General features: G+C 36.0%; 1 protein-coding gene across 1 annotated transcript in view; it reads left to right on the top strand.

Moving 5' to 3' along the window:
• The window catches only part of ctdp1 (CTD (carboxy-terminal domain, RNA polymerase II, polypeptide A) phosphatase, subunit 1), a 102,790-nt gene that overhangs the window by 42,979 nt on the left and 38,820 nt on the right, over nt 1-20,991 (top strand). Inside the window, exon 12 of the mRNA XM_084423436.1 lies at nt 16,007-16,221. Within this exon, the coding sequence (XP_084279562.1) occupies nt 16,007-16,221 (215 nt within the window). The remainder of the gene's footprint in view (nt 1-16,006; nt 16,222-20,991) is intronic.

Here is a 20,991-nt window from a genome sequence, read left to right as displayed (position 1 = left end):
TGAAAGTTAAAACCGAGGGGCGTTAAATTCACTTTGCTCCAAATGTTCGCCAAATTCTCCTTTGCCCTCTCAGCAACAAAAAACTAATCATCTAATTTTTTTCCCTGCATTATGCCATCAGAGTTGCACTATATTTTTTTTGTCACTTTGAAATGTTTTAAAATGCAAATTAAGTACTTTCATGGAACCTCAAACCTGGAATAACAAATGCATTGTCATTGAAGTCATGCATGCTGGGTGTTAAAGGTCTGTATCCATATGCATGATTTCCTCAAAATATATTCACTTTCATGTAATTAAGCAATGGTTTTATATAAATGATTCCATAAACCCACCCACTTCACACGCAGCACTTAAGTTGTCAAGAATACGGGCCATTTTTGCAACTGTAGGATGTATTGCATTACAGAGTGACATTAGAGGGCCATATAGGGCAGCAGTGCATAATTATAGCTGATGATAATTGTACGATACAAAACCAGTGGATATAATAGACGATACAGATTTATACTCGTCTCAGGAGTTTTAAGAGCAACATTGCTTTAACTTTTTAAAAGCCTTCTTGGTAACCGTTTTTATGATTCACTGAGAGTAAGTGGTTCTTATTTGATGTGATGGATACACGTCACATGCTTTCAGATTCATCCAGGATGAGTGCGAACTGAAGGCTGTTTTGAAAGCTCAATTGGACTCAAACATGGTCAATAAGATTTTTAAATGTTTTTGAAAGAATTATTTTGCTCAGCAAGGCTGCATTTATTTGATCAACAATACAGTAAAAACGGTAATATTGTGAAATATTATTACAATTTAAAATAACTGTATCCTATTTAAATATATTTTAAAATGTAATGTATTCCTGTGATGGCACAGCAGACATTACTCAGACTCCAGTGTCACATGATCCTTCAGAAATCTTTTATTCATCAAGAACATATTAATTGAATCAAAATGAATAGTGATTTATAATGTTACAGAAGATTACTATTTCAATTCAATTTCAGTGTTAATTTCTACTCATTGAATAATCCTGAAATAAAACGGTTTTCAACACTGATAATAAGAAACGTTTCTTGAGCAGCAGATTAGCATTTTAAATAGATTTTCTGAAGGATCATGTGACACTGAAGACTGGAGTAGTGGCTTCTTTGCCATCACAGGAATCAAACATTTTAAAATGTTACATTATATTTATAGCACATTTTGTGTGTTTTTTTTTGCATAACAAAGTGACATTATGACATGAAAAAGCAATAAATATCTACACATGACGAGAAACGGTCTTAATCTTGTTAGTTCAACCTTTGAGGTTCACGATGGAGAAAGTACTCAGCCTGAACCTACAGGAATCCTTTATGTGAAAAGATGCTTGGCTGATTATAGTGCCTAATGGGGGTCAATTGTTAGGCCTGTGAGGACGGAATGGCAGGAGCAGTGTCATAAAGTGAATATTATCCAAACCATTAGTCAGTGCAGAGACCTGAGAGATATAAAGATATTTCTATACATTCAAAACAATCATTGTGTCTGCACTCATGGGAACGTATGGTAGATTCAGGCTGGTAAGGAGGGTGTTGCAGTAGTCAAGCTCTGAAATGAGGTTGGATGTGGAGCTGAGGAATGTAATTGTCACGGGAAGTTCTTATTTGCATGATGCAGTAGTGCATGAAGTGGCAGGAAAGTAAGTATAAAGTGAAGTAGTAGAGCTTGTCAAATGCAGGGTTTCACTCGCATTTGCCACTAAAATTATGTGTGCAAACTTTAAAATAGGAGCATATGTGTGAATAAAGTATCTGTGGGTCTAAAATTTCGTTTGATGTAATTTAAGGTCATAACTCTTAAATATTTTATATGGTATAACAGATGACATCATTTTGAGAGGTCTTAAATTTGGGAATGGAAAAATTAGGTGTTAGGCCTAATGTGATTATTGAGGCTGTGATTAAATTAAATAAATCAAATATGGATGGTTGACAATGTTTATTTAATGGTTTTTATATTGTAATATGCTGTAAGAGTGCATATTTTATCTCCCTCTTCTTTTTTAATGAGTAGCCAACAATAGTAAACTATTTAAATAATTAAAAGTCCAATTATTATTGTTATTTTGATTACACAACAATCTATATCTGGCATTTAATCCAAAGTAAACACTTGTTGCTTCTCTCTGGTCCTCTCCATCACTGGAAGGAAAGACTAAGAACATTATTTAACATATTATTCAATATATTGATTTTACTAGTGTCAGCACAATAGTCTGTTTATTATAGTTTATACAGTTTAAAGTAGGCCTATAAATCATCGTAATACTTTAGCTATTTTTTTTTATGCACTTTGAGCTAAATCTTTTCACTTAAATGTCAACTTAGATGTGCCTTTCTTGGGGAAAAGGTAAGCTTCAAGCTCTGAAATGTCTGGTTCTTTATCTCCAGCTGTAATTTTTAACCTTGCTTATTTGTAACTAGAGAAGCAAAGTTTGTCTTAGCTCTGAAGTTTTGTGGCCTTGATAGATAAGTTGCATAATGCCAGCCAGTCAAATCAGAGCTTGTGATTTAGAAAATTGTTTGCAAATTTGAGTTATGTGCATCAGAGAAGCAGTGAACTTTGTAGGCAGTTCGTGAGTGTGGTGTCTGAGGCTGAGACCCACTTGTTATCCAGACTGACACCAAATATTTTTAACAAACCTGGAGGCATTGATTCTGTGATCGTCAGTTAACATCGAGAGTGAAATGTGTGATCGATAAGGCTTTATCACCCCATTGCCTCAGAAAACACCCACTGCTGATGTACATATATATATATATATATACCTTATTAGAAATTACATCAGCTGTGAAATGCTTTCATACCAGCCTTTGCCTTTTCTTCTCTTCTCTCAGAAAAATAGTTCCCAGAACTATATCTTTATGTAATGTGCTGTTTTTCGAAGACACGGCTTCTTTCCTTGTTTTATCACTATGGTCCAGTCAGCAGTGATTTGATAATAGAGGTCTGTTTGTGTCCAGTGATTCTGAAATTTGATTACAGGTAATGGCTTTTCTATCACAGGCTGTTCAAAGATGCCCTGTACACCCACAAGTGCCTCTAATTTTATTTAGCAAGCTGCGTCCAAAACAACATGTATTTCTTCAGAGAATTGAGTTCTTTTGTCCTGCATTATTATTAATTATTAATGGCAAAATTATGACATTAAAATCTTAGTTCACCCAAAAATAAAAATTGTCAATTTTTCACCGTCATGTCGCTCCAAACCAAAAAACACTTATTCATATTCGAAACACAACTGAAGATATGTTAAAAGAAATTAGAGAGATTTCTGTCCCTTTATTGAGTCCATGCAACAAAAACTTCAAAAAGTGATGAGCAGATTTAATTTAGGCTTTTATTTACATATAAACATTGAGCAATACGCATACATAGAGCACATTAAATATGGTAAATGGGAGCCAGGAGCTCAAACGTGCACTTGAAGCACAAGGATCAATGAGGTTTGTTATCGCATCGTGAAAACATGTTTGAGCTGCCAGTGACCATATTTGATAGATCTATGTATGTGCGTCAATAAATACATTTAGGTTTGGATGAGTAATTGATGACAGACTTTTTATTTTTAGGTAAACTAGCCATTTAACATCTTTGAAGAAAATATGTATTTCTTGATGATTAAATTCCACCGTACAAGTCCAGTCTGATAAGGGTCCAATGGTGGGTGAAAAGAAATGACCAGCCATAAATTTTTCTTACCAGTCATGAAATTGTGTTTTGCATTGTTTTTATAATGTTTTATGACAATAGGAATATTTAGCTGTTTTTTTCTTACATTTCTATACAATTTTTTTTTAAACTGCTCCAAGCTAACTGCAGATTTACACCATTTTAATTTGCATTTGGTTAATTTGGTGTCCATTTTGGCCACTGGGTTCCCTAAATGAATTGTCAATTAAGAGCATCTATGTGCATTATTTATCAATGAACGTAAGTGAGATTTAGTTAACTTTGGCAGTAGGGGTGGGAATTTTTCGGTACCTCACAATTCGATTGAAATCAATTTTTCGATTCGATATACGCATAGATTTGATTCTAGTTTACTGTTTTGTTTTACTTTTCCTATTTGACTGCTGTAGACAGTTTTGGACAAAGAAATTTCACTGAATTAAATGTGTACCTTGAAAATTTTCTTTTTCTTTTTTTCCCCCCATTTTAGTCAAACCATTATTATTAAGCTGACTGCAATCATTACTCACATGACTGGCAGGCTTTTGCAACAAAGCAAGGCAGGCAATTTTATTTTATTTTTGATATTTAAATTAGGGCTGTCAAAAGATTAATCGCGATTAATCACATCCAAAATAAAAGTTTGTGTTTACATAATATATGTGTGTGTACTGTGTATAATTATTTTGTATATATCAATACACACACATGCATGTATATATTTAAGAAATATTTGCATACATATACTGTATATATTTATATATAATTTATATTATATATAAATATAATTTTTTTATATATAAATTACACATTTTTCTTAAATATATACAAGCATGTGTGTGTATTGATATATACAAAATAATTATACACAGTACACACACATATATTATGTAAACACAAACTTTTATTTTGGATGCGATTAATCGCGATTAATCTTTTGACAGCCCTAATTTAAATAGGAACAAAGAAGCAAATTACATAAAATAGGACAAATACAGTAGAAAAGAATATATACATTAAATAAACTTAGGTTTTTCAGGTACAGTAGTAAATATAAATTGATTCATATTGAAGATACAAAAGTGATTCAGTCAAAGGCATTGTGTGATTTATTTTTTATATTAACAATAAAAGCTTTACCTTGAAGAATAAATGTATGGATCTAATATACTGTTGCACATCTGATTTTCTCAACTGTTTACGTTTGCGTAGGACATAACAGACTGTTTACATGGATACTCAACACGATGTGCATTTTGGTATATTTGTTTGTGTATTTGACCTTGCAAGCACAAAAAGCTGTGAAAGAAAACTGAATTTCGATTCGTATGCTGTGTGTCTGTCAGCGCGAGCACCGCGTGTCCTTATTCGCGGCTTGTGATTAATAACACTCCGTGTTAGTAACTTTTAGTATTGCGAAGATAAAGAAATGTAACCCTTTAGAAAATTTATATTTGAAATTTGTACATCGATGCAAATCGATAGAAGATAGAATCACGATTCATATGTGAATCTGATCTTGAGCACTGGCCACACATCACATTGCATTACGACGTCAAGGACTCCGCAAATGCCACGGCGATCCCTCTCACTGTTCCCTTTTGTTAGTTCAGCGGTGCTCAACCACGGTCAACTCAAGTCTTGTTTAAAATGTCTTTCTTATTGCAGCTCTGAGACACTATTATGAAACAACTAATCACTTTTTTATGAATATTTATGATGTTCATAATATACATATTTGCCTATTCTTTAGTTTTATCTTATCTTCCACCACATTTAAGTGACAAAAATGTCCTTTTCACTGTAGCTGAAAGTGTTGAAAATGTCAGGATGTCTCAAGCATCGGTCAGGAAGCTCTGTGGAACAGTGCACATTGTCACTCAGGTCACTGTGTGCTTCTGTAATCATCGTTGCCATTGTCATCAATGCCGTCATCTCTCCTCAAGCCAAAGCTCTACTGTTTCTAATTGAAAAGCCTGATTTCCAGACAGGAATGAAATTATCCTCTCAAGTTGTCATTTTGAGCAACATGGAAGAAGATTGGAATCTCTTTTTCTCGGTCTCTCAGCTCTTTACATTTTTCAGCTATCAATGCTGAGCAAAATTGTTTGGTCTAGGTTTATTTTTGTCATCTATTTATTTCCATCATAGATTCAGTTTACGATATTAAAACTGCTTTGGTCTTAGTGTTCTGATCTGGATTTGTTCAGAACAGTTTCAGAAATGAAATTGAGGGTCAGATGTGATGTCTGATGGTGTGACTTGGCTCACATGTCCCTGTTATGACATTCTTCTCAAAATGAGAAAATGGTGTCATTATTCTCTCTAATGTTGTTTCAAACCCGAAAAAACTTTAGCAATGTTTGTGCTCTTTTCTTGAGCTGGGTGTTGTATCAAATATCCACAATCAATGTTGTCAGTTCATCATAAATTTTTAAATGAATGATCAAATTAACTAGAAATAAAAAGTTAATCCTGCCCCCTGATCTATGCATTAAATTCCATTATAATTTGAATTAATAATAATAATAATAATGGTAAAACTAAGCTTTTAAATATAATACATTGTAAAAGTATGTTTAATGCCTTGTAATGCACCTTATAATGCATTGTATGATATCATAAATAATTGTAACCACAGTTATAGTACATTGTAATACTCATGTTACACCTTTAGAAAGTATAATCCATTAAAACACATGACAAACAACCAATTTCAGATGTAGTAGGGAATCAGCAAATATAATGCATTTTAAAGGGACTATGTGTAGCTTTTTAGGTATTTTATTATCTAAAATCAATATTTTTATTAATAAATATGCCATCAATGGTGTACAAATACCTATGCCAATGATCAGACTAATCCTCGTAAACGAAGAATTTATTATCTTTATATACATGGGACGGGTAGGTCCACGGAGGCTTCCATGTAGTTCCGCCATCTTGAAAAACTATAATAGCAGAGAGGGACAAAAAGTACTAGGCCAACGTGTTTCCACAACGCGTTTTCGTTCAGAACCAGCGTCACGTGACTGAAGCCAGCAGAAGCGGAGGCGCAGAGCAGTGAGAGGCGCTTGTCACTGCCGCGGCAAGTTTAAAAGGATGCACTGCACAGTTATTTATACACCGTTCATTCATACATATGCTGAGTCACAGGATGAGTCCTCGTCGTTGAAAAAGTCCAAAATAGGCCGTAAAAGGAAACGTGACCGGAGATTACAAAAACCAGGGTTAATGTCGGGATAGCTAATGCAGGAGAAAGCTTTCAAAAGAGACCCTGAAGTTGCCTGCTTTCTTCTCGACAGGTAAGTCAATGTTACGGTCATAATTACAAGCTTTTTTTTTTCATTGCTTGGTTGTGTACTTTATTATATAGACAGTAGAACATTTATAGTTAAAAGTTAAACAGGCTCTTTGATGAATAGCAGCTATTGAGTAAAGTAGAGAAGGCTCTGATGATGATGATATCTAACAATGCACGTACTTCAAAAAATATAACAAGTAAAGAAGGCATTACTACTAATTACCATAGTTAATGTTTTTCACAGTCAGTAATTCATACTGTAACGTTCTTTTTTTCGTTGTTTCAAGTTTCAGTTTGTTTTAAATAACAAACCTGTTCACCCGAAGAAAAACTCGAAGTGCTATTATAAGACATCCTGTCATAGCTTTTTGGTACATAACGGCTACCGTAGATGCAACGCGCATTTGAAAAAGTGAGGCGCTGGAGAGCATTATTCGTTTGAATGCAAAATACAATTTCACCACTAGATGGGAGAAATTCCTACACACAGTCCCTTTAACCTTGGCTACAATTATTTATGACAAGATATAATGCATTATAATGCACATTATGAATACCTTTATAATGCATTATACATAAAGGCTTTAAGTAAAATGTTACCATAATTTATAATAAACATTATAATAAATCTTTTAAAGACACACTATAGCTTTGTGTAAGGCGGTTCCTGCGTGTCCTTAAAGTCTTAATATCGTAAATGCCATTTGATCAATATAGGTCAATATTAAAGTCTTAAATATCTGAAATGATCATTTTAAGAGCCCTTAAATTTGGGGTGTGGAAAATCAGGATTCACGATATGGATTAACGTGATTATTAAACTTTATATGTGAATTGTCTGTAGGGGTTTTTGTATGGACATGCAATGTTAATTTTATGTGTGCATGTCTTAGAGATATGTGTATATCCAATTTTTCCACGTGAAGTTGCACACCCACTGGCAAGAGAAAAAACACTGAATTGTGATCCATTTGCTAAATTCTGTTAGTCGTACTCGTGTTCTTTTTATTATTCTGTGGACAAAGCTGTTAGGCTTTTAATAGAAACGTGACCAGAATCATAAACCTGATGGCCTGAATGTTTGCAGTGCTGCTTCAGGTCTTGCTGAAGATCTAAAGGTCTTTATGCCGCTGTCTCTGTAGGGCGTACTGAAGCTCTCCATTTATCCCACATATGCTCATAGCATACACAGAAGACACAGCTTGAGCTTGTGGCTTCAAAGAGAATGATTTTTCTGAAGATTTTATTGTGAGATGTAGAAGCCCTAAAATATTCCACATGGAGGGCTGAACATACACTTTTAAAAAAAAACAATGAAGTTGGTGTTCTTCTTTTCTTCTATTCCTAAGGCTTCACTGTTGCCATGTATGGCTTAAATCGGCCCAATACACTTGGCTTGGCTCGGCTCAATAGCTTTCCCTGTTGCAGCCAACCCCGCCAGTTCACATCAGACCTTTGTTCAAACAAAAGAGAATTTGTAAACCTGACCATGAGTCCAGGCTCAATAACTTAGTCTTGTCTCTCCAGCAAATTGCACCAGATAAACAAACTCTATGCCCAGAAGATTTATGTAACATCCTCTATTTTTTCACACTTCCAAAACCTCACCTGAACTGCCTCATATATTTCCAATTCCAGGCCACTGAATGGGGTACCAAGGTTGATTGTGCTCTCAGTTGAGTGCAGTGTACTTTCCCTCGACCTTGTCTCATTGTGAGTGTTCTTTCACACGGCAAACAGTGATGAAATAATAGATGACCTTCTCTGCTCTTTTCTATTGGTAATATTGCAATAAATATGCCGTGTTTTAGTGGATGTGCTGAATGCTGAAACCCATCCGTGTGTGTGTGTGCATGCATGCATATATATAATATATATAATAGAATTGTAGTAATAATGAAAAAAAAATAGCTCGTTGGATAAACCGGAGTTAGACATCAAATTATGAAGATGAAATACTCCAAGGCACTCATGTGGTGAAGTAAAAAGGCTTTACATAGCTGAGCTAAATTATTAAAAACAGTTAAAAGTGTAGATCTTCGCGTTTCGGCTACACGGGGTCCTGAAAAAGGCTGTGTTGCCGAAACACGTAGATCTACACTTTAAACCGTTTTTAATGATTTAGCCCAGTTAATTAAAGGCATTTTACTTCACCATGTGAATGCCTTGGAGTATTTCATCTTCATAATAATTACAATCTTCTCCATGTTTTAGTGTGCTACGGAAAGAGAGACTTATACCTTCAGACTAGCCATTTAACTGTGTTCACTTGTGCATTTGTGTCATTTTGTGTAGATGGAAGATCTTTATGTTGTGGGTATTTCTGATGAGTGTGTTAGGGTGATTTATTTTTTTATTTTTTTTATTAACCCGCTAGCAAAGTGTTTCAGTTTACCAGTGTTCATTCACTGTTTAGATTCAGGTAAATGCCTGGCTATGATTTGATTATTTAAAACAATCATATTCTTTATAGATTTTTCTTTTTAAAAATATTGTTCGAGCATTGTTAATATATTGTGATGTTTTTATTTAGGTTTAATCTTTTGAATGATACACATTTTCCGTCAAAAAAAAGAAAAAAAGATTTATTGGTCAGATTAAGATTTATTATAATATTGGTCTCTTAAGGAGACCAATATTATCTTAGATTGGTTGTGTTAAAATAAATGATGCATGTAAGCCTCATATTACAGTTCATAGCTCTCAATGTAGCAGGAGCTCCATCATATTCTCTCTCCTGAGACTTCTTTCAAGCTCTTGGTGTTCGTCTTTTATAGTGAGAAACTGCTGTGTGGACACCTGAGATATTACCAAATATGTGCTGTATATTTCACTGGAGCTGTAATAAATAATTCATCTGTGCTGTGATGGGCTGTACAGTAAGTCAGCTCGACTTCAGCCTTGAGGTGACTTTTAACATTTGGTGTTGGGGAACTTTACATAGCATGACTGAGTTCATGCAATATCTTTTACCTTATAGGTTATGAATAATGTAATGTGTCCAAATGCTTTTTCCTCTCCAGCGGCACTTTGTGAAACTCTCCCAGTCAACCTTCATGTTTTCACCCAGACAGCTGCCATATTATGAAAAATTCCATTCCAAATTAGTGGGGGTGACAGTTATTTGGATGCGAGGCTTTGGCAGGCAAATCTGCATGGCCCCCTATTTGACACTCTGCACCACATTCATTTTAAGCCTTTATGCCCTCATGCTCCGGGCAAAGAAATGTCTTCACTAATTTGTTTTCTGCAAGATATGTGCATATGGAAGTGAGGGTAGTCATGCATTAGTCTTCCACTGGTTTTGGAAATTTTAAGTTATGCTGTCTTGCCAGACACCCTTGTCAGTCTCATCCAGACCTTTTTTCAGAGTCAAACTCAATTGGAATATATGAGTTATAAGGCAGTACAAAAACGTACTTGTGAACTTTTTTTCACCCCTTAATAGCTAGTGTTATATGCTCATACTAATTAGGCACCCCTCATCCGACATGCTGACAGGCATGAAGCCTGTGTCAGATGGTCACGTGTTGCCATATATTTATGATTACAAGTGTTAAATCTTGGTGACAGGAAGAGAAAAAGACCCCAGAATTCAACATGGACAAGAATAGAACCTGGATTTCCTACACAAACACCACAGCTCAGCATTCATTCATTCATTCTTCTGCTGCTTATCTGGGACTGAGTTGTGGTGGCAGCAAGCTAAATAGGCCTGCCCACATGTTCTTTCCCTTGCAAATTCCTACAGCTCCTAATTGGGGATCCCAAAATGTTCCCTGGCCAGTTATGAAATGTAATCTCTCCAGCGCATCCTGGGTCTGCTCCTGGGTCTCTTCCCAATTGGACAGGCCGGGAACACCTCCCCAGAAAGCCATCCAGAATGCCCCCCCAAAAACCACTTCAACTGGCTCCTTTTGACACTGAGAAGTGGCGATTCTTCTCCAAGTCTCTCCCGTCTGTCAGAGCTTCGCACCTTGTGTCCTAGTCCAGACTCCTTGTGGTGAGGCTTGTACCAGCAATCTTGTCCTTTCAGTCACTACCCAAAGTTTATGACAACAAGTGAGTGTCGGAACATGCATTGAATGGTTAATTGAGAGCTTTGCCCTCAGTCTTATCTCCCTCTTCATCTTCTACATACTGCAGCCGGCACACTGATTTTCCTATCGACGTCATTCCCTGACCTGTCCTCGTGAACAAAACCTCCTCACCTCAGGAAAGCAACTCAGTCCCTACTCAAGGTTGGCAGTCCACCCTTTTCCATCCGAGAACCATGGATTCAGATTTGGAGGTGCTGACCCTCATCCCCATCACATTACACTCGCAAACATCTAAAGCAAGCACTAAAGATCACAGCTTGACAAGGAGCAAATGTGCTAATTGCTGGGATATTTCTTATTTTTACTTCATTTTTACCACAGTGATTTGCCGTGGCCACATCTGAGCAGAGACTTTGAGTGCGACCTCGGTTGAGAGCACAGCAGCGATCTCAAATATACCAACTTTACTCCAGCCATGTGTCAGCATGGAGCTGTGGTGATTCTGGTGGCCCTCTTAAGCAGCCGCCTTAAACAGTCGCAGACAGCATGTAATGCATTTACCCAGAAAGAGTGATGAGACATGTAATTGAATTACCTTTTTTAATATATCAGTGCTTGACTCCTTGCTGAGCTGAAAATGAGAGAGAGAAATCCACAGTGTGCTGGAGAGCTTCCTGTTCCCTCGACATCACGTTAGTGTTCTTAAAAGATGCCGACATCCTTCTGGGAAGTTCATGCTTACAAACACGGATGTTGTAATCATGAAGTGGTTTGTAATTGTAATTATAATATGGTTTTTGTTAGAATGAAATATGATGTTTCCAAATGTGCCAATTTTTTCTCTTTTTAACTTAATAACAAAGCCTGACTTTTAGTACTTTGCAATATTGTGAAGAGCTTTATCTATTTTACCCTTTGTGAACTCTCACAGAGAATCATGGGAAATGTTGTTTGATTTGTGCAGGCCTATCATCATATAAACTAGCAGCTCATTGAGACAAATTTTAGTGATTAATAACCTTTCCCACTAGAAATTATGACAGCATTAATGTGAGCTTATCTTTTTATTCTGCTTTTCCATCCCAAGAACAAGATTATCATTGCTGTTCTGTCACTGTGAGACATTTTTATCAAAGACCAAACTCAAGGTGGAGAAGACATGTAATATAAGTGAGGTTTTTAAACTTTACAGATCTATGTTTGATTGCACTCTTGTCAGAGTCTAGTGTCTGAAAGTAAATTTTGAAATATTAAAAAAAAGCTCCCTTGGCAAACAGCCACCACCACATCCCCAATATCTCTCTGCCTGACAGTGAATTGGGGACATTTCATTGACTTGGTGGGTTTCTGCTTTTATTGACTTGTGAATGACGCTGACAGTTTGTTTTGTGACCCATACGAAGTGAAAGGCTTTGATTTCGTACTTTGCCAACATATAAGGCTCCCTAGCAAAGACATGTAATACTGTTTCCCAGTTACTTTGATTGAAAAATGTCTGCTGTTAGGCTGACTGACCCAAAAGTTAAAGCTACTAGCACCCTGATGCTGTGTTTCTGTCATAAAGAATGTTTTCAGCTTTGCGCTTTCACAATTTATGATTTTACACCTGTTTATGTAGACCATGGCTTACCGGAATCTGCTAAGTCATAATGTTCCAACAAAGCAAAGGTGGAAGCATATGCATTTGAAAGATTATTTGTTTGTATTTGTATAATGAGGTTTTCTGAAAGGCAATGACCTTAATCTTTATAGAGTCATGCATCTTTGTGTAATTATACTGTGATGAAACGTTTTAATATAACGCCCCCAAATTATGTGGGTGCCTCACCTAAATATGTTCTGGTAATGGCAGCCTAGAGCCAGTATTCAAATCCAAATCTTCCATGTAACGTTTGCTTTTTTATGACTAATGCAAGTTGTATGTTTAACTCCATATGTTTTGGCACAAATTTGCTGTCAGATTAGACCTCAATAATGAGAATCCAACTGCCTTAGCACCCTTCAGAGAGAATCGCAGTGCATTTATACCACATTTCATGCCGTGGTGAAGCCAGCAAAATGCTGTGTTAACAAGCTAATGATTTTGCATCTGTGTGATGGGGCTTTTGGGGAATTGCCTCTCTCTTTGCTCCATCTGTTTGCCCTATCACTTTCCTCGCTTATTTATGGCTTTGCATTACTGCAGCACTAGGTCACATTAGAGGTGCTGATCTGTTTGATCACTGGCTTTTGCTTTATTTGGATGCTATTCTTGTTTTTAGTGAATGTGGACTGTGGATGATTTATGTATTTGTAAGTAGCGAGAAGTAGGGCTGTCACAATATCAGATTTTTATTACATGTTATCCAGCAGTATTCGGCAGTAGTAGCTACACACACTGTTTTCTATTTTTCGGTTTATAACGGGTGAGAAATAGCGTTTTAAGGTGCAATACCATTATCTATTATATTAGAGTGTCAACCAGATAGTTAATGGTGCTAAATTATTTACAATATCATATGTGTAGCATTAACATGATATCAATATTTCAGTTTTTAAAAATCAAGGGTATCGTCAAATACCCGTATATTACGACACCCATAGTGAGAAGCCATGCAAATAGAGTAGGGGCCGTGTTTAAATGTCATTTGACTTCTGAGTGATTGAGTGAGCTTTAGAAATCTCTTTTGAATGTGCTTGTCTGATGGGATATTGTATATTATGAACTAAGTTCAGCTGAAGAGGTTTTACAGTGGTGGTAGTAAGTTAAATTAAACATGAAATCAAAATTGAGCCTATTTATTTCTGAATACACATTGCTGTTTTTATTATGCATGATTTGTTGGTGCACATTTGAGATGTAATAACATGCACCACCTCTAAAAAGCATTATGCTTCTTGGCTGACGTAGCCTAGGTGGAATAAATAATGTAAACCAATAGCCAGTACTGGTTGTTGTGGATTGATACAGGGTTTTTTAATTCGTGCCAATGGGTTATTCAGTCATTTTAAAGCTAGTTAACATTAATGTAATGTTAATGGCATTAACAACTTATTACAAAATGTTTGAAAAAAAAAACATTAACATTTGAATATGTTGAGATTCTCTTGAGGGTGAATTTAACCTTCAATTTCCATGTTCTGTTCAAAAAGTCTCCTCGGAAGTGAGCAGTGTCGCTTATATTTCACTATCCAGTCAATGGATATAATCCATTAAGTCCCATCCTTAATTGTTTTTTTGTCACACAAATTCAAATTAGTGGCAAAAAACATTTTGTGTGTGAGAGAGAGAGAGAGAGAGAGAGAGAGAGAGATTTATACCAGGCATTTGACACAATTCTCTAGTTTGAACAAAATATGAATGCACTAAATCTGTAATTTGTGTGTGTTATTAGAATTTATCATATAAAATATTAGTGATCGGTGCAATAATCCTGGCCTTGACCTTTCGTCTGATGAAGAAAAGGCAAAGTAAATGACTCCTTCAACATTAGAATTTGCTGTAAAGTATGACTTTAATTCACTTTTTAGATTTGGTATCGTGCCCTTCATAATTGCATCCCATGGGTGCCTGGGGATTGTTCCATCTACTAAGATGCTTCTAGATAACACTCCTCACAAAAAATCTACTTTTAATTAAATGTTTCCCCCCCTCATTATGCTTATCTGTCAGATTAAACTGGAAAAAGTTCTGTGGGTCTATTTTTTTTAAGCACCCTTCCTTGAGCTCATTTATAACCTGTGTACGGGGCTTCGGCATATTCCTTCAGGCTTTTTCAGATGCTCCATTCACTCTAATAATAAAAGGAAGGGGAGAGATGGTGTGTGTGTTTGAGGAGGAGAGAGCAATTACACTGGGCTAGCTGAGAGATCAGTCGTATGTGAAGTTGCTGATCATTTTTGCCAGTGCCTGTCTAACAACTCTTGCTAAGAATAATTGGGGTGATCTGAGCCCCCTGGTCTGCCTTTATGAAAGCACTAACATGTATCAGTGAAAGCTCAGACCAAGGCTAAACACTTGAGTGCTAACATTCATACACGTTAAATGGGTCATATCATGAGACATTCATTTTTTGGAAGAGTTCTATCTATTATGAACACGCATCGTTACTTTCGTAGGTCAAAACCCCTGACCAAACTAAGTGGCTTAACTATCTGATATAAATATTAACTTGTGAAATTCCATATTAACATGTTGAATAACTTTTTAGAAGGATAGAAGTTCAAGGCTAACCCTCTTAGGCTGTTTAAAAATGTTCAAACTATGGCTGTTCGCTGTCATTTTTGACCCAGAAAAGTGAAAGAATAGGTTTTTAAATGTTTAATTTAACACTAATTTCTGTGAATAACTAAGGTAGTAAAAGAAAAAGATATGTACATTTCTTAATTTCACCTTAATTTGTGTAAGTTGAAATTTATCTTAAATTTGGACCATATTCTTTAATTTATATTACATTTTTATATAATCTTTTTGACTCTCTCTCTCTCTCTCTCTCTCTCTCTCTCTCTCTCTCTCTCTCTCTCTCTCTCTCTCTCTCTCTCTCTCTCTCTCTCTCTCTCTCTCTCTCTCTCTCTCTCTCTCTCTCTCTCTCTCTCTCTCTCTCTCTCTCTGGATGGTGTGGTATGAATCTTTTCTACGTATAGTCTTACCCCTTAATTTCTGGTAATCTCACAATGTAATGTGTTTTTTTTTTTTTTTTTTTAAGAGGCTTATTGTTGCGTGTTACTTATTTCACATGCAAAGAGGCTGTTTTACATAGAAGTCTTGAAGATTTGGAAGCAATAAAAACACCTTATTTAAGTATGAGTTGGATAGAGCGGAAAATGGTCTTGAGCTAAATTGACTTTTTGCCAGTATATAAATAAAATAAATGTGCAGGATAACTTAATTTGTTATATGGCAAACCTTGTCTAGTTCTGTTGTATAAACAGATCCTTTAATTGTGCATTGAACTCCTCTTTTGGGCAGGTGGATGACATGCTCGGGGAGGAGAGTGACAATGAAAGCGATGGAAAAGGGAAAGAGGAAAGGATGGAGGCAGAGGAGGAGGATGAGGAAGAGAGGCCCCCCTCGAGCAAGCAGAAGGCTTCATCAGATCACGTTTCGCCACTTGCCACTGTTGTTGAGGAAACTGCCCAAACATCAACCAGAGAAGACGTCTCTGTAACAGGGAACATGTTCAGGTAATGAATCTCCAGTACTAGTAAAATTAGGGAAATTAGAATTTTGTTTTCAAATTGGCGAAACTCACGCATACTGTATAATAGAACCTATAATACGCACAAAATTGGCCTCTTAAACCTCTTGCTTCAGTGGTGTGAGAGTTGATTAGCAACACACTGCTGTGCCCGATCTCCAGCAGGCCCTTGTACTCCCGAAATTGCCACTGTCTTCAGCAAATAGCACTGCCAGTTGTCATGGCAATGTCTGGAAGCAGATATCTAGCAGAAGGTGGGGTCACGTCCTCTTACATCCTCCTGTCCAAGCACAAATGCCCCACCCGCTGCCCAGACTTCTGTCCGACATTAGTGTAGTCGGCAGGATGTTGTCAGATCAGCATGTGTGAGGAGCTGCTTTCTGGGCCGGCCTGCTCTTGTCTGGAGGAGCTATACGGACAGAAAAACATGCTAGTCTTTTATCATATGGCTCATACTGCAACCAATTTTCCACTGGAATATTAGACCTGTCCTACTTTATCTAGTTTCTCTGCTCTCCAGCAGTCATTAGCAGTGACTCAGAGCCCACAGCGTTGTATCTACCGCCTGTGTCAACTGAATGAATGCAGTAGTGTAATCGTTAGGAGTTCAGAGCGGTGAACAATGAGATGAGTGAAGGAGAAAAATAAGTTATTTGAGTGTCTCAGACTGTCTGTTTGGCTTCAGGATGTCCTGCATCCAGTGATTACAGCTTCTCAGAAGAACCTGGTTTTCTCAGCTGAGTTTTCCTCGTGTTCTTCCTTTTTTACCATTTCCATTGAGAAACATTTCAGTGAAATCAGAAAATGGTAAAGGTTTTTGTACTTATTGCTTTCTCAATGACAAATCCCTTATTTGTTTTGGAGTTGTAATTTTTGCTTCTCAAGTCAGGTTGAACAAGTTAAAAAAAACTTGGACTTGGATTTTTGGAAGAGTTTGCTGGGTTTTGGCACCAGATGTTTGCAACACTCAGTTTCGTCTGCGGCCCGTTTTTTTTTTATTAGGGTTCATTCCATTTGTCATTGAACATTAGCTTGTATTTGCCTACAGTAATCCACTTTGCAGTCGAGTTTGTCAGTGTTAAAGTTTATTTTTACATCACACATTTCCTGTTATGAATTATGATACAGCTTGGTCCGTCAGTGCATTGCATTTGGATTGGTTTCTCACCACAGTGTCTTGGCCTTGATTTAAAGTGACAACTGATGTACATAAAGATGATATATAAATCATTAGCTATTAGCCATGTGTCTGTTCATTAGGATGGAAATGAAAGGCTGAATGACAGCAACTCTTTCCACCATTAGCAAAGCTCTTTTGCTCTGTTATTTTTGTATTGTGTAACAGGGGTGACAGCATTTGTGTGCAACATCCTCCTACTCCATACAGTTTAGTCTAGTCTTTACCATAATTACATTAGCTCTTTAAACAAAAAGTTTCAACTCAGAGAACCCCTCGGTTTCATCTTTCAGAGAAAGCACATACATTTGCCTTAATTGCCATTAGTTTCACTTGGGAGCAGTATAAAGTTTGTCAGTCCACAGTGTTCTAATAAGTTGGCCTGCCAATTTCCTTAAAATTGGCAGGAAATGGCAATGTAGCAGGATTTGATGCCATGGAAACACTCCATATCTAAACTCTTTGTGTTCGTTGCTTCGTGATGGAGAAATGTAATTTTCATTAAAGTCTGATTTTAAATCTTTTCCCTCCATGGAGCAAGCTCATTTTTCACATTCAATTAATGGAGTGAATAGCACATTTTCTTTGTGAATAAAAAATAATGTTCACTGAGATACTGCCGGGTTAGGAGGAAAAACCATTAAAATCACAATGACTATGTATTTAGTTGCAGTTCAACTCACAACTCTCTAACTTTAGTCTAGGGCTGGGCCATATGGTCAAAAATATTATCACAATATTTTTTTTCCAAATCATACGATATCAAAATTGATCAAGATATTAATTAACTATTAATGGGAAAGGAAATGCTTTCCACATATTTGTTAGACCTTGAGAATGAATGTAAACAACTTGTTTGTTCACAATTAAACTCCACAGAGTAGATCTTTTTTAATATCATGGGCCCCATGAAATCCATTTTATTTTTCACTAAATTCTGTATTTTCCATTTTATTGTTCGAGATGCTGTGTTTTATGATTCAATTTAAATTCATATAAACTTTAACAATTTAATCAAGCTTTTAAAATGTACACAAATGAAAGTAGAACCATTAATTTACAACAAAACATTGCATTTTGCACACATCAGAACAGTATAAGTTTAAAACATGGATGAAAAAATATCTTGGTTGTATGATATTCCTTAGAAATAATAATATTATTATTATCACTTTGAGAAATACATTTTATACAGTAGTGATATATTTTAGTCATAATTTCTTGAAGTTAAACCTAACTTTTATTTTGACGGATTTCCGTGAAGTTCTTTCAGTTTTAGTTTCCGTTTCAGTGTGTATTGGATGGTAGTTTTGCACCCAAAAACAACAGGTTTGGCATTATTTTCTAACCCTCATGTCGTTCCAAACCTGAATGACTTTTTATTTATTTATTTTGTGGAACGTAAAAGGAGATGTCTAGAGAGTGTTCACATTGCTTGTTTCCATACATTTAATGTGAAAAATCTAACTCGATTTATATCCTCTGTCACAGCTTTCATATTTCAGTCATGCTTGTGTATGTAATTGGTTTTTGTGTCTATTTTGTGTTTTATGCGCCTTTACAGCGTTTTTACTGCAGTGTATCATAAATAATCATGTTTTTTGGTGGCAAAATTCAAGCCTGTCTTTTCTCTGCGATGGTAATCGTCTAGCTTCATAATGATTGAGCGATAACATCTGTCTGGTGGACCGCAGTTATGAACTGGCCTTTGCCATGTTGAGCAAAAACTGAAGTTCCTGCCAAATGTAGATAAGGTCATCCGATAGTCACAATCACTACTGTTGTTCCTCTGAATGGCCCACCAGTCTCGACTCAAGCATCTGTTTTACTGGCAGAGAAAATGCTCAGTGGTTATGGAAGAAGAACCACTGGCAGCTCCAGGCTTTTTGAATAATAGAGATGGGCAAAACCGCTTATCTCAAACACAGAGCCCACCTGAGACTGATTCCTCTGCCCGGCGGCCAAAGGTTAGCTTCCGTAAATAGCGCCTTTTCCCGCCAAGACAAACGGCACTTTTGGAGATAATCAAATCCTGTTTATGAATTATTTATTCTCAGAATATGCGCATAATTTGTGTTCCTGTGATAAAAAAAAAAGTGTTGTTGTTTTTCAGGTGTTTTACTATTTCAGTTTTTCTACTCTCTCTTGTTTAATTCGATGTATTTAATTAAAATTCACTTGCAATTTTTGAGTAAAAAAAAAAAAAAAAAGTAAATCCTATACCAAATATTTTTCATTGCATGAAATGTTTGACGAGCACAGTTTTCTCTCCTTTTTCCTGTTTAAACATGGACTAAAGTAGGAAAGCATGATATGAAAAATGTGTCGAGACCGATAAGCCTGATTTAAATATTTATTATGTTGTCCAGTAACTGATAAATGGCGGATAATAAAATTCTACCCTAATTTGTCTTAATGAATTTTACAAACATTTAAGAGAATTAAGGCATTTTAACTTTTAATGTACATGGTGACAAGTAGATATAAAATTAGATTTGCTAAATGTTATTAAAGATTACGTTTAACAGAGTTATGAAATTATCAGTACTTTTATGCAATTGTAAATCTGTCCAATATCAGCTAATACTGATCTCTAGTGTTGACTGATAACAAATGTGGTACAGTACATATGGAGTATATCTTGTATCCTTAGACAAAAGCAATAAAGTCCCTTTCAAAATGAATTATTCCAGCTACTTATTTTGCAACCAGTTGATGGCTGGCAAAGGAAATTAAGCCATGAGTGTTATGACAGCTAAACATTTTTATGTATCATGTATCAAGTATCATGACTGGTGGAAGTAGGGTAAGGGACATTTTCATTCTAGGTGTCAATTTGTTGCACAAAAATTGCTATGCAAAAAAGATGAGTCATCACTATTCATTGTTGATGAGTCGTCAATAATAGTGTTTTTTTCATAGTGTTGTTTACGCAGCCTCATGACTTTCATTGTTAGTCATCCCCCTCTAGTTCAGGTGTTCTGAACTTTTTTAAAAAGAGAGTCCATCTTTATCTGTGCGTTGTCTCTTTAAAAGAGTTCCAGGACAGAAGGATGGAGAAGGTCCATTGGTTGAGAACAGGATGAACGTTTCTGAACTTTTCTCAAGCGATCTTGAGTCCTTGTGTTCTCGTACTACGTCATCATCAACCGTTGATGTTCCATTCTAATACTCATGAGCGCAAGTACTGTACATAAGATGCATGAAAGTACCCGGATGTGTACTTGACATCAACCATTAGAAATCCCAGAAAACTCTGCGGGCGGTCGACATACGGTATGTCTTTAAACTTCTCGTTTTCGCTTAAGAGATTCCCGCAGCAAGCTTGCAAATACGCGACTGCTTGTAAAAGTAAACTTTTTTTTTTTTTTTTTGTGCATAATTTGATAAAGTCCTGCAGTATTTTTATTGGCATATTTAAAAGAATATTAACATTGACAAAGCATACAAACTCATTTTCACAAATACACATGGTAAAATAGAAAGATTTAAATTAATATGAAAAAATGTCTAAAGATAATAATATGAAATAAATGTTTTAATAGGTTATGACATTTGTTTGTTATGTTGTGTTTGTGC

The sequence above is a fragment of the Rutilus rutilus genome, assembly GCF_951802725.1.
Source record: "Rutilus rutilus genome assembly, chromosome: 11".
In the NCBI taxonomy this organism is placed as follows: Eukaryota; Metazoa; Chordata; class Actinopteri; order Cypriniformes; family Leuciscidae; genus Rutilus; species Rutilus rutilus.
Note: the sequence above shows the minus strand (reverse complement) of the source record. Positions and strands in the feature narration are given on the sequence as shown.